This window comes from Eucyclogobius newberryi, unplaced genomic scaffold, assembly GCF_026437365.1.
Source record: "Eucyclogobius newberryi isolate DKJ021-1_F unplaced genomic scaffold, fEucNew1.0.hap1 SCAF_7, whole genome shotgun sequence".
Lineage (NCBI taxonomy): Eukaryota > Metazoa > Chordata > Actinopteri > Gobiiformes > Gobiidae > Eucyclogobius > Eucyclogobius newberryi.
In genome coordinates this window covers 11,235,816-11,261,415 of record NW_027316389.1, presented here as the reverse complement: position 1 = coordinate 11,261,415, position 25,600 = coordinate 11,235,816, and the positions used below count along the sequence as shown (strand labels likewise).

The window sequence follows — 25,600 nt, the reverse complement described above, 5'->3', positions numbered from 1 at the left end:
TATTGTGTTCCTGTAGCTCGTTGTACACTTGTAGTATTGACAGTGCACACATTGGAAAAGCAAACAGGAGTAAGACTTCGTCATCAGTGGGCCACTCTGAGCTGTCGCATAAATGGAAGCGGCAATGTTACCTGATCAATAAGTCGTCAGCACCACTGCCTGTGCCATTATCATTTTAATGACTGTGGTATTTCTCGGTGTGATGGCTGCACAGACAAACCCGGGAACATCTAAGGGCTCCTAGCAGATGCACTGTTCATGTTTAAAGTAATGGTCGCTGACATTTAGAGAGTTAAAAACAAACTGATAATGAAAAAACAAATTGATTTATGGAACTGTCCAGTAAAAGTTAGCTTTAGCTATGAAATAAAGGTATTAAAGCTGTGTCTCAAAAGGATTGTATTAATCATTATTTTCTATTTACCTTTAAACTGAACTCACTGAATTTGCACTTAATTATAAATATACCGTAGTCCCTTTCTTTATTTATTACAAATTATGAGCCTGACAGTAAGTACCGTCAATTCTAATTTGTTAATGACCACAAGGTACCAAAATCAAACCTTATTTCACTCTTCCTAGTTTTGTGGAAAGTGCTTGTTATACAAAAAGCGTTTGTTATACAAATCTGGCAAAGTCACGGACTGTGTTTGTGTCGACAACAAACAAAAATCGGAAATGTGGGTGTTCTGTTATTATTATTTTTGTACTAGTTAAGAGAACACATAATAATCACTATCTGAGTTCTAATTGGCATATCAACGCCATTTGCAATCTAAAGAAGGACTGTAAATTACCTAACCAGCTCCATCTATAATGTGCGTATGTTTTTGGTCCAGTCAGTGTGCATCTGCGCTTTGATACTGGGCTCTTTTCCTGGGAGTGTGACGTGAGCCTCATCTCTGAACATACCGGCCAATCTGGGCACTAGCTCCACTCCAGAAAACCCATCACAACCATTCAGCCACAAGATCGCACACACACACACACACACACACTGTACATTGTAGCCGATAAAGGCAGAAAACACATCGAGCAAGTTCTCATTTGCTTTGGCGGTAATGAATGATCTAAAATAAACTCTGTACTATCTGCCGTTAGTTTGTTGGCAGAGCATGACGCAAAGCCAGTGCCATACTTCCTGTGTCTCCTGGGACAATGGCTGCAGTGGAAAGTGCAGAAATCACAAAGACGTATTAGGCAAAAAATCGGGAGACTTGGGAGCAATTTGCTCAAAACGAAAAACATAAAGCTTTTTACACATGGATATTCTAGTTATGCTGTGCAATTTCCTGTGCACTTTTCTGACAATCCAACAATAGCTCATGCCAATGTCTTTAATGCTTGGATTGGGTTCATTCTGGATAATGACCGTATTTACAGTATATATGACATTGATTCATTATAGGGGACATACTACCAAACACTTAGATGGTTCTTATATGACAGAAGGATGTAAACGTAACAACAAAACACATAATTTTCATCATAACATAACATTTATCAAGTTTATAATCTCAAAAGGCACATGGATCAACACTCAGTAAAACGCGACACCTGAACGTGTACAGGATTGATCAAAATCCGGTCTGGTTTAACACATAGCGGAGGTCAGTTTAAATAATAAAGCCAACAAATAAGAGGTTGAATTTAACTGAAGCAAGACGCTGCCTTCAAGATGCTGCCTGCAAGAGCGTCTTCCTCCCTGGGCTAATAGAAATTCCCCGGCTGACTCATTTCAATGCAGTGGTGGCTTGGGTAATGAGCTCGCTGCCGCTGACACATTGTTTTAACCAGAAGAGTCGCTCAAATGATCCCACTCTTCCGGGGAGAGAGGAAAAGCGAGAGAGTGAGAGATGTCAACAGCTTCTGTGATGTCCGTGCCGATTATCAAGTGTCTCTCTGTGTTAATAATAATAGTAATGATAATAGCCACACCCTTTCACTGCCTTTTTAGAATAATTGAAATAAGAACTACTGTAATCAGCCAGTTACAGTCTAATGATTACACGTCATGGCTTTGGGGTCTATTTTACTCCAAGACAAATATCCCTGGTATCAGCCCATTGTGTTTTTAATGCTGAGTTGCAGAACATGTTAATCCATGAACATAATTCTGTGTAGTATAAGTTTATGTGCGACACAGACTTTAATGGGCTTCTCATTAACATAACAACATGACATTATGACATTTTTGCAAGAGCTGTTATGGGAGTTGTGGCATATGCCTTATTTATTAGCACCTATTTATTCACTCTGGTCGGGGTTTTATGGCCACACAAAACAGGGATGTTTTAACTGAAATGGCAATGCAAGCGTAATGACAATAACTTATGAAATGACGTATAGATAGTGTATTAAAGCTGTAATTCCCAATCTAGAGGTATATAATTATATGTTTTATAGTAGTTCTTCCATAATATTTAACTGTTTACTGTATAAATGCAGTCCACTTTTGCACTCGTGGCCTTTAGTTTCATTCAGAACTAATAGGGGGAAAGAAACTGTAGATACATGATATTATATGTTGAGCCCATTTGTTTTGGGTGTATTTTTGTGTAAACCTCAACATTTAAAATCATAATCAACGGCTCAAATCACATAATTAAAGTAATTCAAAAATTAGAACCTGGAGCTACACAGACACATTCTCATTGCTCTTCATTAAAACAAGAAATATCTTGGTCTTTATCTTTATTAGCTGGTCTCTGTGGATGCAAAACCCACTCCGGCCATAACTGCTTGGACAGTTCTTGGTGGCCCTAATGGCAAAGCCTTGACATATTGCCCTTTCCTCCTGCATTTGCACTGTTTGTAATTAAAGCCTTGATGAGGATGTAAGGAGGAAAGAAGGGAGCTATGGACAGGAAGGCACTAGACACTATTTCAGAACCTCTTGACTTCTCATCAGGGAAAATAGTGCTTGTGCATCAATGCCACACTTCGGGAGGTGGACCCCCAACCACGAACACCCGCCAATGTTCCAAGCTCTTTGTCCAACACAAATGAGATTTATTCCTGGAACATGTAAAAACGACCTTGAACACATGCATATAATGGTGCACTCTGGTTGCTCCATCTGATATTATATGCAGCTTATTTGTTCAAGGACAGAATGCCAAACAAGTACTATCATATATACTGTAATGAGTAATGAGTGTGTCACACTATTTATTTATTTATTTATTTGTAAGCCCAACAATATAATTATTTTCCCCCTATGATACTTGAAAGAGAATCCTCCATAGAAATCTTAAAAAAAAAAAAAAAATGTTATAGTGTGACTTTTCTCCTAACATAATTTTTTCATGGCTTTTTGGGGGGAAATAAATTAGTTTGTTTGTGACTGTCAAGGTGGGATTTATAATTGATTATGTTAGGAATGTTGTTTTGAAGATATGCAACATTTAGAACTATATCAAAATGCTGACAGAAAGAAACAAACTTGCATTTATCTTTCAATCTAGAATATACAGCAGAGGTCACTAATAATGCACAGAGGTAGAATTTGAGAACATTTGCACCAGAATATCACTGCATTTTGGCCACTTTTATATCAGAATATATTATTATATTATAACATACATAAATGATAATAGGCCTAGTTATTTTTCCACAATTTACTAATTAATTATATTTTATAGTAGTAATAGTCGAATGATGGGTCGGGCTCGTGGTGCGGATCGGGCTCGTGGGGCGGGTCGGGCTCGTGGGGCGGGTCGGGCTCGTGGGGCGGATCGGGCTCGTGGGGCGGGTCGGGCTCGTGGGGCGGGTCGGGCTCGTGGTGCGGGTCGGGCTCGTGGGGCGGGTCGGGCTCGTGGGGCGGATCGGGCTCGTGGTGCGGGTCGGGCTCGTGCGTGTTTGGAGCAAGCGAGAGAGAGAGGGAGAGAGAGAGGGGGAAAAGGCAATCGCCCTGTTCATGTGGAACAATTTCTTGCTCATCTCTAATACTGAAAGGCTGCACTGCTCATTCTTCGTGAATGAGGGGCTTATGTTGTTTACTTCATAGTTTCGTGTCAGAGGCTCTGGTCCGGGTGGGACTCCGCTTTGTCCAGATCCGGACCGGAGTCTGTCTATTAGTAACCAGGGGTATAAAGGATATAAAGTGACACAAGCTCTTTTACAGTGATGCATTCATATGCATCACAACAAGGTCTCAGAACAAAATCACAACGTATAAACAGCCTGCAAAGTTTTTATAGCGTTGTAATGCAGACAATATTGACAATAATTAATATTTTGGGGGGTTAGTGAAATACATTGAGATAGTAAACTAACACTAAAGCAGGCTCACTTCACTCAATTCAACATCATCCCTTCCAAGAATCTGCAAACCAGTTTCTGCTTAATTGAGTTGTGAATTAGCACATCCTAAATCGTTCTACCTATGTTAAAACATTGTTCCCGCAAGAAAAACATATCTGAAGTATCTGAAGTCCTGTCTTTGCACAAAATACAGCTCTGTCAACAAGCTTTACATTGCCAGGTTAAGAACTTAAAAGAAACATTATTTTCCATCAGCTGCACCACCCATACTTGGATTGGCTGTTAGCACGCCATCTACTGGCAGCTGTATGAATGAACCATGGGAAAAAATAGCCAAAGAACAGCGTTATAGAAAGGTTAAAAGCTTTTAATATGTGTATTGCACGTTTCTGTTAAATATTTTTCCCTCCAAACTCTGTCCTATCCATCTTTGATTTAGTCCCTGTGTTTCGCAGGCCCTCACAGTTTCCCCACTAGACCTTCCTGACTGGACTCATTTTGCTTGCACGCTCTCAAAATCTGTCCTCTCTTCCTGCATGCCCCAAAGTGAGAACTCGCACCCTCATTGGCAATTAAACTCCAATCAACAAACGAAAATAGAGTGAGACATCAAATTACATCCAATATCCTCTCCCATACTCAAGCCTGTCTGTGCCAGCCACAAATTAGCTTACAAATTAAGGCTCAGAAGATGGGAGTGTAAGCCGAGTTGCCAAATAACTACCAAATAGTATCCTGCCTACGTCTTGATGCGCCGTTCCAACTTGGATCTCGCTTTCTTCCTGCCGTTGCTTGATGAATGTAGAGAGTTTGAAAGGCCAAGTTGATGAGAAGTTGTCCCATTGAAGTGTGTACCGGTTTGATCCATGTTTGATAATGAAGATGTTATGGAGACAAAGCAAACACAGTTAATTAATGAATTAACTCAAGATAAATTATAGATGAGCGAGGCTTGATTAATTGCATCTTAGATTTCCGGTTTGCTGCTTCTTCTTGCCAGCCGCTGCTGCTTCTGGCAAATTGCATGAAATGGTTGCCAGAAAGCATGTGGTATTTTACTTGTATAGTGTGGTTAGTTACCAAACAATGCAGTGTCAGCTTACTTTATGCTTCTGTTTGTTTTAATGAAAGGTCAAACTTTTCTGAATTTTTAATTAATACATTCAACTCAACACGAGACAATTGAGTTTTTCCATCAGTCCTAGAGTTTTTAGTTTTCAAATAACTGTAGTTAATCGTTTACTAATCTTTGGTTGCAATTGTTCCAACTGTTTAGGATGTGTTGCTGATTCATAATAGTCTGATACTAACGTTTATTGTCAGTGTTGTGTCTAAAGTCAAAACCTTAATTTATGTAATCATATTTTGAACACTTTTAATGTTTTTTTTTCCGTCTTCTGTACAGTGTTTTTCTCAGTTTAAAATTTCAAAAAGAAAATTTCAAGGTTTAAATATTCAACATAATTTTTCAAGTTGACAAATTCAATGGTCGAAATTCAGAGCGTAAAATTTGCAGTGAAAAAATTCACACCAATTTCCACTAACATTTACAGTTTTTCAATTAGGTTTCTTTCCTGCAATTTATTTTTATACTTTGAAATTAGACTGTTGAATTTGATGGCTTGAAAATTATATGTTTAATATTTAAAAGGTGAATTTTCCAATCTGAAGTAAAACACATTGAAAACTTCAAAAGCGACTGAAATTCAGAATAAAAAAACAAAACAACAATTGAAACGAGAAAGCGAGAAAATCACCAGCTTTAAAAAAAAAAAAGAAGAATTAATGGATTAAATAAATGATCTTCCATAACAAGCTTATATAATGTGAAAAGTAGCTTCTAATTCATTGTCCTAAGCATTGTTGAGTAAAGATGCCACTGTATCCCATTTTTCGCCCCTCTCGTTACTGCACACACTGGTAATATCTCGTCAGATCTTTAATAATTCATACTTTTATACAGAGGGTTATCTAAGACATGACAGGCAGACAGCTCAGGGCTCTGTGAGTGCCGTCAGGGGGCTCCTCGTGCTCAGTGTCGCCCAAGCACCAATCTTTAGCTCATCATTTTGCCTCTTCATTTGACTCTGCGCCCGGTGCAGTTTGTAAGTGCACGTTTAGCATACAGAGTCATAATGCGTCCTAAAGCCTGCCACATATACACGCAAAGTGGATCAGTTCATTGTTTGCAGTTGTCAGAATGGACACGTATATTTAAGACTACATCGTTGGTGTGCACATTACTGATTGTTTGTCGCAGCTCGAGCCTGCTGCTGCTGCTGCTGCTGCTGCTGCTGCACTGGGCGGCTGTGGTTAATTAAAAGAAGCCTGCCTGCATTATTCATGAGGCTGTAATTATACATTCCTTTTGCCGATCCCCAGTCAGAAGCATTAAAAATAGATCTGACTGCGTAGGCCCTGCCCTCCCAGCTCACACTTTCTCAACTTGTTTGGGTACGTCGCTACTTCACTTATTCCAACGTGCCCTATTAAGTGTAGAGTTTCATTTTTGCAGCTCGACTCTCAGCTAAGGGATTGTGAGTTCAATCCTTGGACTGTCCATAGAAGAATAGTTCTTGATGTTATCTGCGTGTCCTCCCGGTGTGACGGTGCTCTCGCCGGGAAGTCCAGCTTTTGTCCACACTCCAAAAACACGCATACGGTTAGGAGTGTACAGGCGCATATAGTGATTGAATGTGAGAGTGAACAATTATTATTTTGCATAAAACTACATGGGGGAGTTATTCTATATGTTTACAAAAGGTGTCTTCTTTTTTTTTTTAGCTTATATTCTATGTGTGTATATTATTTATGTGCCTTTGTGATTTTGGGTACTTCTTCCTGCCAAAGCAAACTTCTTTTTTTTAGCTAGCGCTTCTCAAACTGGGAATCAGGTTCCACAGGTGCTTACCCAGACTTCAGGTTGTTTTCATTATTTTTTTAAAGAATAATATTGCCATTTCAGTCAGACTCACTGAGGCCATGTCCTTTTCATGACACCCTGACACCTTGTTTACTTTTTGCACAATCAATTAATATCTCGGCTTCTCTCTTCCTTCCTCTCACAGCAAGAACGTTCTGGGTTTTTACACAGTGTGTGTTGCGTGTCCCTGTGTTGCTGCTTATCAAGTAGCCATGCGGCTGGCGGCTCAGCCCATTGGCTGACTACAATAGCGCAGCTGTTCATATGGAAATGCGGTCACACCCACTCTGCACGTCCAGAGAGCACCCGAAAACACCACATTTTAAACGACTTTATTTATGCTTTTAATGCTGCAAATACTGTTATCTGATACATCGAATGGCTGGTCCATATCTTCAACTTTCACATAATGCAAAAAAACGAAAATCACAAATTTGGGGAAAAAAAAGTAAAATGCTGTTTTTCTCAGTTTCACCGAGGCCGACATGGTCCGACAATTGCCGTGGCGGGGCACATATGTGAAACATGCAAACTTCACACACAAATTTTGTGGGTGAAGTTTGCATGTTATCCCTGTGTCTGGGTGGTTTTCCTCCAAGCTTTCCAGTTCCCCCCTTAAACCATGCAGAGTAGGGTCAGAGGTTAGACTGGTCAGAGTTATGCATGCTGTTGTTGTGTTGTGTCCTTCCTCTGTATTAACGGAGCCACTCTCCCATGAGTCTCCTCCAGGGCGGCGATGGCAACAGAACACCTGCTGTGGGCAGTGATCGCAGCGACTTTGAGAAAATTCAATACAAAATCTGCTTGGAATGGTACTTTTAGTAGAAGCTGAATAACATAACCTTAATAACAAATTAGCCACTGGATAGTACAATATGTAACGTGCCCTTTAACAAGAACACACGCTTGCACCACCACCCTCCACCCCCCCACCCCATGTTTACTCCAACATTTTGCAGAGTCAACATTTGACAGCTCAAACTTTGCAAGCTATTTTTTTATTCACAGCAAAATCATGCTCTAGTTCCCGCTGGCACAGAGACTGTTTACCTCACCGTCAGAACACATTCTGTGCAGCTCGCTGCCTTTTACTAAGCAGGTGGTAGTCTTTTTGAGCACCTTTATTGCCCTCATTTTGCATTTCCATACTGATGAGACGATAGGCGGGGTTTCTACTTTTGACCAATCCCAGATCTTGTTAGATTAAAGGGGATTGCTCATTTAGGGCCTATAGGGGCAATGCTCCAAATCGTTTTCTTGCTTGTTTCTTGGATGTGAATAATAGATTAGTGCCTTGCAGCTTCCCCGCGTTTGCCTGATTTAAACCACAATTTTCTGTGCGTTTGTTGTCAGGGCCTTATTATGTAAATGCAGGGTCTGGGCATGGAATTGACATCGTATCTTCGCACGGTTTCCCTCCTGTAACCCACATAGCCAAAAGCAAACATGCACGAATAAATACTGTATTTATCCAATAAGCTCACACAGTCGGCGTCCTGTGTATATTATAGACATCACATGTTGGTTTTTACATACTTAAGCTATCGTACTTGGATAAATAAACTAGACAAACACTACAGGAAGTTATTTTTATTACTAATTACTTAAATCCGCCATGCTATTGAAAAATAGTATGTTGGATTTAAGTAGTAAGTATACATTTTTATGCAGCCTAAATTGTTGCTGTAAAAGTTGATATTAAATTCAGTGCATTTGAAAAATACTGTTCAGAGTTCAAACAAGCTCAGGAATATTCTGGAATACGAATGTCAAGATTATTTGGTTAATCGATAATCATGATTATTCTGGACACATCATAATCATGAATATAGTGACAATCGTTTGCTGCAACAATGAGTCATTTCAGTTCAAATATACTCCAAAAAAGTCAAACTACTTTTTTTTTCGCTGTTTATTTGAAAATATCATATTTTTTTTATTCAGAAAGTTTGATTTCAAAAAGGTGAAGAATGGTGATTTTAATGCATTTTGCCTTACAAATTGTGCTCAACAAATAAACTTGCCTTGCGTAATATATTAGACAATAAATAATCATAAATCTTGATGTTTCTTCTGAAAATTATCGTAACACTAAAACCATTTGTGACTACTTCATGAACCATGCCCAGGCTTTTAGAAAGGATTTGAAAACACCCCGTCCAAATCATTTTGTCCAGAGTACGGGGGCCGTCCAGGTGAAAAAACTAGTGGCTTCTGCGTTCACAGCTCGGCAGCCAATCAGAGCCAACCACACAAATTTCGTCAACCAATCAGCGTGCAGCATGCAAATTTTCACCTGTAAACAATAAACTGTAATGGCGGACTATTGTCAAATGCTTCCCGGCCCGATTTAATAATAATATTCCCTTTTTTTCTAAGATTTATAAATAAAATGGCCATCCCTGCACTCCATGCCCCAACATTAGTACAAATGAAAGTGCATGTTATTATCACCTATGCCATTGGCCTCTGAGTAGCCTTCGCACAAGCACCTGTAAGTGTTTCCGTTGCATATCCATGTTTGAAAAGTGTGATGAGCGAGCTCCTGAATGCACATTTAATTCCGCGCTGGCAGGAGTAAACATTTTGAGTATGCATGCGTCAGCGCGCTCCCCCTCTCGCCGCAGCACTCCGGAGCGGAAGTGTTCTTACTGCTTCTGAAGTCGTGCTGTTGGTCTGGGCTACGTCTCTGTATCTGGGCTGTTTTGGCTTCAGAGGAGATGCGAAGGGAATCGGGGGCTGCCCAGATGAGCGTCATGGCTGAGAGCGGATGCAAAAACAGCAACATAACACGATGCAGGAATGGATGGAAGTTCAAGAAAAGAGTGAGGAGGGTTTGATCCTTGACTTGGCCTGTATGACTCAGTGTTATACAATTTTTGAGAGAATATTGTTTCTCTTTTTTACTGTAGGACTAAAAATGAAAGAGTTAGTCATAATGTGCTTATTATAATCAACTGGAAAGAACAGAGTAGGGTTTAATTTGGGCCAGGGTCTGTTTTATAGTGTTGTGACCATACAAACATTTTAAAATTTTGATTGATACTTGATAGTGATTTCATACCTAACTAAATCAAATCAAATCAAATTTATTTATAAAGCACAATTCATACAAACTGCAATTCAAAGTGCTTTACAGAGTTTAAAACATAATTTAAAACAAGTAATAAAGTAAAAACACAATGCAGTTTATAAAAATGTGAAACAGAGTAAAGTAAAGAATACAAATAATGTAGTATTTTAAAATATGGAAAAACCAGGTAAAATTATGTCAGTCATAGGCACGGCTAAACAAAACAGTTTTTAGTTTGGATTTAAACACAGCCGGGGTGGGGGCCTGTCTCACGACTTTGGGAAGGCTATTCCTAAAATGTTCTTCTTTTTTTTTTTTTGTAAACCACAACACAAATTAATAATGGATTCTTGGTTACCATGTGGTCTTGTACTTGTTCTGATTAAGTTCAAGATCATTTGATTTTCAGTTGAGCCTTTTTTGAATGTTGAACCACTAAAATGTATTAATCATACTAATGAAACAACGTTCATTAGGCATCTCTTATTGTCTTTAGTGGATATCTGGTCAGTAAAACAAACTTATGGAATTAAACTTGGTTGTAAAGGTATAGACCCCAAACAACATTTCAAATATTTAAAACAAATCCTTGAGTAAGTGAATGAAAGCAGGCTCTATAATGTGATGGTTTGTTGGTTATGTTTAAGTTTAGTCTATAAAAGACTGCGGGAGGCGAGGATCGTTCTCAAGTTCTTTATTTGATGAAAACAGGGAAAAACAGGCAAAACAGTAGCATGTTGTTCGTCTTGCAGCTGAGATTCGACTCCCCACAAGATTTAGCTGTGTTTTATATCGCTGTTGCTTGAGTCTGATAAAATGTCCTGACTTTCGCTATGACGTCCGCTTTAAGATTGTTTAGACTAGTCCACAGATAATCAGAAAATACACAAAAAGTTTACTGTGACCCATATGCAGTAAGATCGTCGTGACGGATGATAAATAGGACACAGACATGACAATAATTGATCAATATCCACAGTTACACTAACACAGTCCATAGTACCCCTTATTATTGCAATGCATTTGTCTTTATTTTGTTTTTACTGTTTTATATTTGCCACTTTCATTGTATAGATGCTGTTTGTTTACACTTCAGTAAGCTTCGGTGTTGCCTGCAACCTCACTGTAATTGATTCCTAAACCTTGAAGCCTCTGAGTGAATGCATGGCGTGTTGCTGAGAAGATGATGCCGGCTTGGAGTACGCGCGGTTTGAGGAGCACAAGTGGCAAGGCGCTCGCAGATCTGTGCCTAAGGGCAACGAGCATCTCAGAGTCAGCGCCTCCGGGAGTGAAAGTAAGCCAGCATAAGCTACTACCATCTGCCGGTGTCAGCTGAGGGCCTCTGAAGGATCGCACTTAAAAATGAGTCAGGTGCGTTCCTCTGGTAGCTGCGTCCAAAACTCAAGATGGACAGTTGATGGTTTTCTTTTGGAAGCTGCAATGCACTTGGAAAGAGGTTCTTGTTTAGCTGGCGAATTAAAGGCTTAGTGTCGCGGATCAATAGACAAGGGAAATGTGCGCTTGATCTGAGAGTGTACCTGCTAGTCTCCTCTCGTCCCAGTAGTGCATTATTATTAATCAGGAGCTCATCGGCATGCAACAGGAAAGCCCAAAATTCACTTGTAACCAAAGGAGGAGACGTGATTCTCGATGAGAGAGCTTTCCCAGGCAGTGTGGTTAGGCTAAATGACTCCAAGAACATAAACGGTCCCCAAGGCCCCGCTGGGAACTGCCTCAAATCAATACATGTAAATGTGCTATACCCAGCCGTCACTCCGGACTACTGGCAGGTGTAGATACTGCGGCTTCACTTGCATTTTCCTCTCCAAATATATAGTTTTAATTTTGTTTAAAAACAAACAAAACAAGAGCGAAAAATGCAAGAATAAGAGTAGTATAAAGTCAGGCTGACATTATGCCCCAAATGTATCTGTCACATTTGTCCATTTTCATATTTGGTACAAAAATGTGTCTTTCCCTTGTTATAAATGTCTTCAGTTATTTCCATTGAGCCCCCAACCGTCAGTTCAGCCCCTTTGTTATCTTTCTTTTTTTTATTGTGAATGTATTTTGCTACAGCCAAAAGTACATTCAACACGTATCCATCTATAATTTCCATTGATGGAGTTTTAGATCTGATTGTTCAAAATGAAATGTAAAATCTGTATCATCTATAATGACTCATTTATCCCACTCCAGTATTTAGTTCAACGCCCTTGTCACTTTAAATGGATATATGTATATTTAATGAATGCACAGGCTGTTGATTGGGCCAGGAAATGACTTGCAAAGTGAACCTTGAGTATAAATGGGAGTCATCGGAGGCGCGGACAATTAGACACTCTATCAAAACGTGTACGGTAGACTGGCTTTGTGAAATGTACTGCTTTTGATATTCAACGTTCCCTTTCCAAGAAAATTTAATTTCTATTTGTGAATCTTTCTTGTAATTGTCGTATATCATATAATCAACTTTAAAAAAATAATTGAAACCCTGTTCTGCGATGCTACATACAACTACTCTTCTGGGTTTCCTGACGCTGTCGCCTGGGTGATGGCGCCTGGGTGACTGAACCAAAGCAGCCATTACACTTGTGTGGAGGACAGATGTCCGAAGTTTAGTGACAGAGAAGTGAAACGAAAGCTCATTATAAAACTCAAGTACTTCATGAGGCAGCGAAACAAAGCATTCCAGTTTCCAGCTCAACTTTAGAAACAAGGCCGGAATTTTTTTTTTCTTCACCAGGGATGCATGATAATATTGGTCATCGATAATTATTGGCTGATAATGGCAAATTATGATGTCACACCGATGATACGATTATTACATAATTTTATCTGATACAGTATAAGCCCAAAATACATAAATTCAATCCAAGTTTTTTCCGCACGCACAAACAAACAAACACACATACAAACACACACACACACACACACACACAAACAAAAACACATGCACACAAACACACACGCACACAAACACACACAAACACACACACGCACACACACACACACGCACACAAACACACACACACACAAACACACACAAACACACACACGCACACACACGCACACACACACGCACACAAACACACGCGCACGCACACACGCACACAAACACACGCGCACGCACACACACACACACAAACAAAAACACATGCACACAAACACACACGCACACAAACACACACACACACACAAACACACACACGCACACACACGCACACACACACGCACACAAACACACGTGCACGCACACACACACACACACACAGACACGCGCACGCACGCACACACACACACACACACACAGACACGCGCACGCACGCACACACACACACACACACGCACGCACACACACACACACACACACAGACACGCGCACGCACGCACGCACACACACACACACACACACACACACAGACACGCGCACGCACGCACACACACACACACACACACACGCACACACACACACACACACACAGACACACACACACACACACACACACACACAGACACACACACACACACAGACACACACACACACACACACAGACACAGACACACACACACACACACAGACACACACACACACACATACAAACAAAGCAGCCCCGAGGTCGGAGGCAGAGAGAACGATGGAGAAAAGTTTACATGTCTGGGCTTTTTTATGCTTTGAAGGAAAGATATTTCAGCGAAACCGCTTTGTACCAGCCCCACGACACGGGAGACGAACCACAGGCTTCTCACATCAAGTCATCTAAAGGTTTTCACGAGACAGCCCTCATCAGCACTGAGCACGCTTGACTTGGATGCTAACCGAGTCAGATGAGGGTCATCCTCTATTTTCATAAAAGTATCTTCATCAATCCAAATAAGAGCAATAGCTGTGCTTTGTGCAGTGAGAGGATTTTGTCTGTGTCTGATCCGCTGCTGTGACGACTGTTTTGTGCAGCTTGTTTTATTCTGCACCGTAAAGACACACGTTGTTATTAGCCCAATGACTGTCTGACTCCTCTACAGCCACAGTCAGTGCTGCAGGTTCCCACACCTTTCCCTGTGTCTCTCAAAGCATGACACCCTGAGGTAAAACTATATAATTAATACATACTAAGACAAAATGAAACAACATTAACATAGTTTAACATATGGCAAGCGAAATGAATGTAGGTCTTTATGAAACATGGTTCTACCAGATGGGCCATAGATATTAGATTACTGAATTTAAAGGCAGGCAGATGTTGCTAAAATGTCAATTAATTTGGCATTATATAGTGTGCCTGGGCTCATATAGCCCTGTTTGATATAAACAATAATACTATAGACAAAATAATAATGAAGCAAAAACACTTACTCTCAAAACTAGGTTAATCAAAAAATGTATTTTATGTAATATAAATTGTATTGTACAATATTGGTTATTGGCATAAAAATCCATTATTGTGCATCCCTACTCTTCAACATTTTGTTTTAAGACATTTTCTTTCCCTTCTTTCAAATAACAACTTATATTTTGATATGATTAGGGTTCATTAAAATGCTTAAAATAAATCATGGATAGAGCACAGCAACCATAAACAAGATGTCAGTAATTAAACAAATTCTGTACTTAATGATTTTGTTCTAGTTTGTTACCCCTTGTTTGTGGTGAACATTGTTGCTAAAATAGATAAAATAGCCTATAAGTGCATGTTTCTCTATAATAGATATGCCATGAAAATCCATCCCAATTCTAATGAAGACTCTATAAAACCGATTAAAGGTCTTCCCTGTGGGCTCATGACTTGAATATAGCATAACCCTTATACATACATGTTCAATTCGACTATTCCGTACAGAAGGTCTATTTTTAAAAACAGACAAACACAGGTACAAACACAAACATATAGTTGTGTTGTGTTGCGGTAAGTAAAACAACAAGCTTTGAGATTTCCCCTGGATTAATCTTGTTGCACACTTTGATTAGTTTCCACCAGCATGAATAAAGTAATGACCCAGGTGAGGCAGTGGTCATGAGCGTTATTGTGATATTTCTATGCACGGCAAAAATAGGCTCATACGTTGTCTTCAGTGCCTTTCTAGGAGTTTTTTTTTCCCCCATCTTGGCTCAAAATGGTTGTATAATGTTTCCGGGTGCGCTGCAGACTTTTGCTAATGCATCCAGTGAAGCGATTTTTTGGGGAAAGATGGATTGTGAGCCAAGTAATCCGGTTAAACTTTTTATGTATTTGTAGACGGATATTTCCTTAATGTCTTTATGGTGACTTATGAGCTTCTCTATCGCAGCTATTAACATATGATTATCATCACTGGGCTAATGGAATGTTCCCCCTCCTGGTCCTATTTTCATCACCATTTTCCTCAACGTTTTCGCATCTTTAACTTCCTGCCAAAACTGTTTGCGTCTGTATAGATCCCATAGTAATTCTGCTTTCCTCATTTTTTATTCCGCCGCTTCTTCTCCGTCTGTCTTCGCTCCTTGGCCCCTGTGGTCTCTGATTTCACAAAACCAACTCCTCGCTCCATTATGGTTTAATTATACTTGAATATTCAGAGGACTTCTAATCTTGCATTTCCATTTTAACCTTCACGCGCGTTCTTACATACTTACTTACTGGTGACTTTTAATATCGAGAGTAAGCAACGTCGAAACCTCAACTTCATGCAAATGCTGTAAGGTGCATTCTTGGGGGAAATGGGGCGAGGTAAAAATGTGTGTTTAGCTGTTACTGTAGGTATAAATATAGCCTACTAGTGACAGTAAGACAGCAAGGCCCAGATATGTTGTACTATGCCCTTGGCTGAATAGTTTTGCTGTACACTGCAAGAAATAGTTGGTTTTCACAATCACACCAACAACTCTCAACATTATGGCAGAACTCAACTAAAGAATTTCTTGGACGATGATGAATAGATTTCCTTGCATCCATTAGTTGTAAATCTAAACTATTTTATGATCTGACCAAACATGCACTCGTAAAAAAGATCTATGTATTCAAAGTAAATTCTGTATTTGCATGTAAAACGGGAGAGAAAACTCACCGTTCACTTCTTTCCAAAACGACATCCCTTCTCCTCTATGCAGGTCAACTCAAATATTTTATAACACTTATCAATTATTTTTCCGACATTTCTGGAAATGTAGTGAGACATGGATTTCATCAGCTAGTGCTGGCTTAATTTAATTTAAATAAAGTCTATTTTATCCGCATTCCTGTACTCCTTTGGGTCATTTCTTGGTTATAACTCCTGCAGCAATGACAGGTCAAACTTTAGACCTGGTTTTAGGTCTGACTTTAGACCTTGTTTAGTCCTTTAGTAGTCCTTGTTTGGATCTGGTGGTACATCTATTCTTTCTACTGCTCCCAGTTATGTTTTAAAAGGAGATTCACTCAAGTTCAAACAACATGGACCAGACTTAATAATTTTGTAATAATATCTGTAATACAACACATATCTGTGTTCTTAATAAAGAATGCACTGAACTTTCTGTATGTCGTTTTCTTGCAGCCAAATGCAAGGCTCGTTTTCAAGACTGCATTACAAATCCCAAACCTTCGCCCATATTATTTTTGCCAACAGATACGCTCTGGGAAACTCGCTCCACTTGCTGCTATTTAGTTACAAACTTGGCTCAGCGATCTTCTCTGCTCTTCCAGAATCATGGTGCTTCAAAAACTAACAGGCATATCTATGATATACTCAAGATGTTTTACATTTCACTTGCCATTACGCTTCTGAAATCTTAGGGGCAAATCATCTGGTCTACTCCAGCGTGAAGCCTTGTGGTTAATCACAGAGCGGGTTTAGTGCATTTGTTCCACTTTTTCCAAAAGCACACAGTGACATAAAAAACAGTTTGTTGTTTTCATGGTAGTATTATTTTCCAGTCCCTTTATGCTTGTTCTATTTGTGGCTTGGCTGTGTTACAAATCATGTTGTTCTCAATATGAGGAATGATGTGATTGCTAATGCCAGTGCGGAACAAAAGAAATATGTTAGTGTGAAGAACTGAACACCTACGCAAGTCTGAAAAGTAATATTGTTTATTTATGGGAGATCCTCTAAAACTAAGGTCATTCTTTACACTGCCTTTTATTGTCCGCTTTAGCTAACTCAACACAACTACATTACTGAGGTTTAATGCATTATGGCAATCAATAACGAGAATGCTGCGCTTACTTGCTTCTTTTACGACTCGTATAAACCCCAGAGGCCACTTTGCTTAAGGAACTGGCCACTCTTCCACAGTCGTTACAAGTTTTGCGTACATAGGGTCAGTGTTTTACATACTGTGGCCACGCTTTGTTTTCCATTGTACTGCCGTACAATGGAACCGTTCTTTACAGCTTTCTTCACTGCATTGGATAGATTAAATTACATTGCAGTGAAGAAAGCTGTAAAGAACGGTACATAGGTGAGACAAAACAGCCTCTACACAAGAGGCTTTATCAGCACAGAATAAATACAAGTTCAGGACCTCAGAGTGCCGCGCATCTCCATCTTGAAGCCTCTAATCACTCGTTTGAAGACGGTGAGGTGAAGGTTTTAAGCAGGGAGAAAAAATGGTTTGAAAGAGGAGTCAAGGAAGCTATTTTTGTTAAAAAAGAAAGACCTTCTTTAAACAGAAATGGAGGGCTAAGGTTTAATCTTCCTGTTATTTATAATGGGTTACTGAACCCCTGGAAAGGTAGAGGACATTTATATGCTAATCAGGTACTCAGGGTGGTTGAGCCAGGGTCTCACAAAGACAAAGAGGATTCTAATAGCCCATTAAGATTCTGAATAGGCTAGCTCGGTAGATACAAGGGGGGAGTTTCTGTTGAAACAAACAACTCTTTCTACTTCAGGAAGGCTCCTCCCAATGGGTGGGTCTTACCACAGAACAGTATTAATATCGGAGTTCTCGATCTAAATTCTTTTACTGACAATGACTCTTGGATGAGAGTCGAAACGTCTATTTTTTCAAACTGAGTCCAGATGACTACAACTGAAGCTTTTTCTACTATGGAACACGCCTGGACGAATGAGGGATTACACCGACATATTTGTTTTCCATTGGTTATAATCAGGGAGTTAAATTTGCATCACTGTTCACATTAATGAGGTGTCTGTGTTTTACAGGGTTGGTCAAACTTGGGATCCATTGTGTAACATGCCAGAAAGTCGCCATAAAGATTGTCAACCGGGAGAAACTCAGCGAGTCAGTACTAATGAAGGTAAGTGCTTCATATCAGAACCTAATGTATTTGAATAAAGGTGTACTATGTAACTTTTCTGGTGAAGAGTGTGCTAATTAAACAATATTTTGCTTTATTTTGTTACTATTGGGCATCAAGTCTTCAGGAAAAGTTAATGCTTGTATATTAATATGCTTCAGTCTGAATTTGCAATCGAAACAACCAAGTTCCTGCATCAGTCTGGTTAGATAATCATATAATCATGGCCAGTAGATGGGACATCATACGGGCTTTCAAACTACTTTCTGATACTTGACACTATGGCACAGTGTCTCCTTTTCCCTCGGCCACACTCTGGAAGTCTCTCTCTTCTTTCTATCCAGCATTTGCACAGAGAAAGTACGAGTCATTTGTGTGACAACTCAACCCTGACAAAAAATGTGATACGTTTCGACCCGTCACAGTGGCTGGAATCAGTGTGACGTGTGACGGAAAGAAAGGCTCGTGAGATAATGTCCTAACCTAGGTGTTCTGGGGCGTTCTGGAAAATGAACAGATGTCAAACGCTGACAGGCCTCTGACAGCACCAAGGATTCTGCTGAAACCGCACTTCCTAACCAATTACCCAACTTAGCTGCGGTCACTCTGCTCTCAGCTTGGTGCACGTAGGGATAATGCAGTTTCACAGCAGTCATCTTTGAATTTCTCTACTCTTGGATTGTAAATTCAGGCAGTATTGATTACCATAAATTCTCAATGGAAAACCTGAGTGCCTCAAAACCATTGTGGCAGTTGTTATTTCTTCTGATGTGGTGTAGATTTATGTGTAAGATTATAAGTAAAACTAGCTGAACTGATCGAGATGCAAAACTATGTTAAACTAGAGTAGTTTTAGTAATGGGCGGTACCACTCTGTGATCAAACAAAGACACTTTTCCCACCCAGAGTGAGTGACAGGGGGAAGAACCAATCATAGTGAAGTATGAACTCTCAACAACACTATACATGCGTTCGCGGTGACGTCATACAGCCGGGACTTCCCCATAGCGGCCATTTTGGTTTTATAAAAACCAACACGACTGCATCCTTTTCTACGGCATAATGAGCTACGAATACTTTGATTCTTTAGACGATAACGGGAAATTAAGGTACACGACAAAGCTATCATTTCTTGATGATAGAACGCAGGTTTTTGGCATTTTGGCCTCATAATTCGCATATTTCGTATGTAGTAGACGTGCTGTTGTGCCCCTTTCAAAATGGCAGACTCGGTTGCCACTGCACAAGTTCCCGGCTGTGCGAACGCATGTATACTATTACCACTTAAAGGCAACATAAAGATACTACGCATACATTACATTTGATCAAACTGAAATCATGATCTGGCTCCAAGAAGTTTGTAATATCAGTTTTTTTGGCATATCGCCGCCCCCTACTTCCTGCTACTGGTATGTTAATGTAGGCAGTTTCAATCAAAAGAATATGCAAAAAGCTGTAGAAGGACCGAATCCCTGTTGAGGTCATCATTCTAGTTGGAGAGGCAGACCAGCGTCAACTGCCAACACAACGTAATTAGGCGTCAGTGGCACATCTCTCAGCTGGTTCAGACAGGTGTTTTCTGATTCAATCCCCGCGGCCTCAAATAGTCCCATTATGTGGCCCGGTCGTCCCCGTGTCTATTTTTTGGCCTGTCATACTGTCAGACTGATCAGCCCGTGCTCCACTCTGAAATGTCACCTTTTAAAATGCTAATGTTCCCGGATCCCCGGGGTGCCATTAGGAGACGACGTGATTCTGCAGGACAGGTCTGGTTATGCTGTCTCATGCATCTACAGTTTATGGATATACTTAAGTGTCAATTATCATACGTCTGTCCTCTCAAACAATGACCCACGACAAAGGGCCTTACCTGCAAGAGATGCTGTCAATTGTGCGTTTCTGTGACTTTTCGATTGTTGCAGTGACAATATATTAATTTTTTCTTTTGTTTTCTCCACTTCTCCACAATACTGATGTAAACTCCATCAAATTGGTACTTCTCAAATGGCAACCACAACATTCAAATGCTAGTTGACAAATGTTTTTGTTCAAACGCATTAGGACAGAATTAATTGCCAGAAGTAAGAATATAACCTCCAACCTTTGGCTTAACCTCTCTCTACCAAGGTACCTTAGGTCTCCACATGCAGCATCTGCTTTCCAGTTTCTGTGCATTGTGCTTGCGTCCCTGACCCCTTTGGTTATGACCATTAGTACCATTAGCACTAGTACTTTGTAGCCATAATTGCTAATAAAATAGCTATTATATGAACATATCACCTTTGAATCCACAACATAGATGAGTGACATGTCTCATTTACATTGAGCACTTGATTCTCAGACATACATTGTAATTTATGCTCTGCAGTTGCTCCAATAGTTTTTACTTTTACTTTTAAGGGCCCAAAACAATGAAATTACACAAGAGAAGGGGGAGGGACCATAGTGTTGCAGCGCTTCTGATCCTATACACATTTGCCTGGTTATATCTTACCCTGTGCACTGTATACACGCAGTTGTGCTAAAAGTGTGATCTACAGATGTTTTATGGGATCTGGGAGATTTGAATCATGACATCTCTATAAAAATCTTGTTTAAATCTAGAGTAGGCCAGTTATCCGGTTTAACGCGTGATTCTCTTGGATAATGAATTGTCTGTGAACTTTGAGTCAGTTTTTACCAGGGGGAGGAACTTTGAGTACTTCAAAGTCCAACTACAGTTCATTGTTTTTTCCTTGCAAGCTGAACTAACAGTCTGAATAGGAATATGAGCCTGTGGAAAGTGTCATGTCTGAGAGGATAAAAGCAGCATGGACATGTGACAGTGTTTTAGCAGACTTACACAAGAGCAATGGGAGGCAACACTTCACTGTGAGCTGGTATATGTATATATTCAGGGGATATTTAGTGTTGGAGATACTGGGGTGACCCTGAAGTTTGTCCCTGCACTGTGGACGAGAGGAAAGTTAGTGTTATTGACATCAAATCAAACATGGATATCGAGAGCTATTGATCAAACGTTTAGAAGATTATACAGCAGTAAACAGTTCTATTTGTCAAACACAAATCATGCACACTAGCTCTCAGAATAGATCAACATAACAACATGCATTGGGTATAAACCTTTAAGCAAACGTTCGAATAAGCAGCCTTCGTTAGCATGCAGGAGTTGCTGGCTCCACTGTGGTTTTTCTGAGCGAGTGATCCGCTCATATTTCTGTCGCTGGGATAAGGACAACTAATTAGGCAGATTCCCTCCCTCTCCCCCTGCACTTCAAAGTCACTCTGCCTCACTGAGCAGCATGGAGAGAGAAGGAGAGTGGAGTGAGAGATCGGGAAATAGCGGCATGGGATGAGGGCAGATAGAGAGGAGTGTTCAAAGTTTGAATTGTTCAGCAAAATTCTTTTTTTCATATTTGCACAGTTCCGTTCGTGCTTTGCTGACTCCGTCCTTGATGGTTCAAATGTGTGTGAGAGATTGAAGGAGAGTTTGGAGATGGAGGCGTCGACATCGTAATTGCCCCCTGAAGCTAATAATTGAAGCGGCACAGTCTGAGGAGTAAGGACACGGCCGAGAGAGATACAAGATAAGGCAATACCACAAAGAGGGTTCTTTAAGATGGCCTTTGATAGGACAAAAAAATCAATAATGTTTTTCTTTAAGGTTTTGTCAATTACAAAAGCGTATATATTGGACTGAAATATGTTTGTAGCTCAGCTGTTTGACCATTAACCCAACATTAGCTGGTTCAATCCCCACAATTGGCAATGCATACTGATTTGTGTTCTTGGGCAAACTAGTTCTCCCAAACCTGTCTGAATGTGTTTCTGGCAGTGATCAGATTTTGAGCAGCCTCTTTTTGCAGACTAAAACCAGGAAGCATTTCTGTGCATCTCAAGAACTTCTTTGGCAGTTAACAATCACACAACACTGGGGGGATTGTGGGTAAAGGCTCTTGTCCAAGGACACAAGTACAATACAGGTAGAAGGGATTGAAGCTACTATTGGATTAAGAGACCCTTAGCATCTGAACAACTTCAGTTTGGAACTTAATTTAAACTAAAAACCCTGTAGCGCGGATTTTAACCTCAATGAGCAATGCTGGTAATTGTGTCGAGATCTTGTCGAGGCAATAAATCTTTAATGTAATTCAGTGCAAATAAGAAAATCAAGTATTTCTATTTACAGAGAGAAAAATCCTTATACCACAAGTTTAAGTATGCTCCCAAGATCCCGTGGACAATAAAGGTCTGTGATAAACGACATTTTCCAGTACAACAAATGAAGACATAAACGCTGTGTCTATATGAACAGAGAAAGCGTGCGTGGTGGGCGGGCGAGGTGAACAGTGCCATGGTGACCGATGAATCACACACGGTCTAATCTTGTTATCCCGACACCTCTGTGACAGCGCTGGCGCTTTCTTCCTCTGCCATCTCGCCTCTTCCCTCGTAATGATTATAGATTGGCCATTCGCGTCCATCTCGTTTGTGCCGCGAGGTGCTTTGATATAGAAATGGCTTCCGCGGAGCACTTTTCCAACTTGTGCGTGTAAATGTGCCGAGTGCATTTGGGATTGTCTAGGAGAGCCAAAGTCGACAAGCATCTAAAATAAATGGCTTTCATATGTTGGGTTTCTGAGCGTTGATCCGTCAGCTTTGGAGGCTGCTGAGCCAGAATCTGTGGCTTAGTGCAGTTTGATGTGAACAGGCTCCATCGCACAAGAGGGACAGCAGGAGACCAAGACCAAACTCCAGAAATTCTTACTTCACTCTGAATCTGCCACTTATGTTACCCCTTTGTCACAATATAGGATAACCAAGGCTCAAAGAACATCCTATCAATCATTTGAAAGCCCTATACTATTATTGTTGTTTTTATTTTACATTATGTTTATTACCTTAATTTTGGGCAAGAACAACTTACCGTATTTTCTAGACTCTAAACTTTGGCCGGGGTGCGACTTATATTAATACTTATTTACTTATACTTATACTCCGGAGCAACTTATATGTGATATTATTTGTTATTTTCACACTTGGAACTGCATTTCATACTCCAGTGCAACTTGTACGTTTTTTTTCTTCTCTAATATGCATTTTTTTGTAGAGAATTTATACTCCGGTGCGACTTATAGTTCGAAAAATACGGTAACTTTCTGTTCAAAATGGCAAAACTGATTCTCTGCAATCATTGGATTTTCAGTGAGGCGTTTTAATTTGATAAAAATGGCTACGCAAGTTTATTTTAACTCTACATTTGAGGCATCAAGAAAACCAAAATCTGAAAAAGACACAAAAGAAATCTGGACCTTTAAGAATATTTAAATTGTATGAACTCTGCAAAGTAATGAGTAGGGCCATGATCAGAAAGAAAGCAGATGTTTTTGTTGTTTACATACCATTTATTCATCATATAACTACAAAAATCAGATTTCAGCGTGTATGTAACTGCAACTAGTGATGCAGTTTTAAGGGTTTTACAGTCACGACACATTCAAGGCCTGATGCGTGTCCACCTTTTTGTGCTTCTATTTGAATTGTCCTTCGAAGCTTCCTGGTGGTTTCCGAAGCCCTTTGTCCGTGGCAAGTCAATACGAAAGTCATTTGCAGTCTCACATTCTAACTCAATCCCAATCACAACTCACCAATCAATGCATTCACATTTTTTTCTTTTTTTGTCAGTCTTTATCGAGTATCCATGAGACTGTTGTGTCGAGGAAATGGGAAATAGATTTTGCCCGCAGGGTACAGGCTGTTTGAGGGATTGTTCCAAGATGTCAGCTTGAGCTTCACCTGCGCGTCATTGTGTTCGGTGCTAAATACCATCGACTCGAGACAAGCGTTTTCCAAAGCTGTCACCAATGGGGAATCGAGACTCGCCTGCTGCTGAGATATTCTTTGAGCAAACTCCATGTTGTGCCACTTCATATTAGATGAATTCACACGCTGTAGATTAAGCTGCGACATAGTGGAGGAGTAAATGCTATATTATTCATCTGTTTGACCAGGTCAGTGGAGTAAAGAATGTTCATCCACTCCTCCTAACATTAAGGTGCCACTTTTCTGTATTGTTGCTTTTATGTGTTGCCGGTTGCAGGGGCACCAGCAGTATTCTTTGTGAGGGTACACGCAGTCAAATGGGTAACAGACCTGCCATGCACGCACCATCGTCACTCAGCGCTGCAGACAAGTCACATATTTTTAAAGTTTTCCATTGATTTGAGTTCAACAGCCCGGCCATGACTAAAGCGCAGTGTTTTAGGAGAACAGCTTGGAGTGTAGTCGCTGAGATGGGTTAAGAGATGCATTTGGATTCACTGCACCTTCAGGCACAACGGACCGGTTGTATCTATTCATATATTTTAATCCTATGTCGTGTTCATGACTGGCAGCAAATGATAAAATAAACCATACACCACTAGCAAAACACATTATAACTCATGGACCCCACATAGCTTTAGGACATTGAAACAGCAACTGAAGCTTTGTTGTCACACAGATGAAGCACGATCTCTTTGGCATGTTGATGCTTTCAAATGCGTGTCTTTCCTTTACAAGTGAAGGACTATTTAATTCAACCTCATGTAATCCAATCAAACCCTTTTAAATGGTTTCTTCTTTATTATTTGTTTTTGCTGAGGGAATTCTTTATTTTCCCGGCACAACTTTTGAAGCTCTGATATTTTCCCCTTGTGTAATATGGATTATAGACGTGTTGTATCTGCTCTTTGTGCCTTGTATCAGAGTTAAAAGGTATTTCTCTTCCCCTCCAATCCATTGTGATTCCACTTTTCTATTTGTCTTTGTAATATCTAAGTAAGGTTGCCATTCAACAGCACTTTGACCTTATATAATAGCCTTGCTTTTAGAGGATGGTTTTGTAAGGGATGCTTTTAGTGTAAACAGCAATTTGTCAGAGTTTGCGAGACCAAATCCAAAGATGCCCATTTTTAAAAGCAGTGAAAAGGAATATTTTTGAGTAAATCTATACACTGTCTCTGCAATGAAGCCATAGCATGTTTTCCTAACCAAGAATACATATATACACACATAAATACACAGATGTAGTCAAACTATTTATTTTTAAAACATTTAAATTCCCCATAATTTCTTCTT

General features: G+C 40.0%; 1 protein-coding gene across 9 annotated transcripts in view; it reads left to right on the top strand.

The window, feature by feature from the left end:
- brsk2a (BR serine/threonine kinase 2a) overlaps window positions 1-25,600 on the top strand; it is a 183,208-nt gene that overhangs the window by 86,642 nt on the left and 70,966 nt on the right. For all 9 annotated transcript variants that reach the window (XM_072435467.1, XM_072435464.1, XM_072435463.1 and 6 more), the window contains exon 2: window positions 18,387-18,481. In XM_072435467.1, the coding sequence (XP_072291568.1) occupies window positions 18,387-18,481 (95 nt within the window). The remainder of the gene's footprint in view (window positions 1-18,386; window positions 18,482-25,600) is intronic.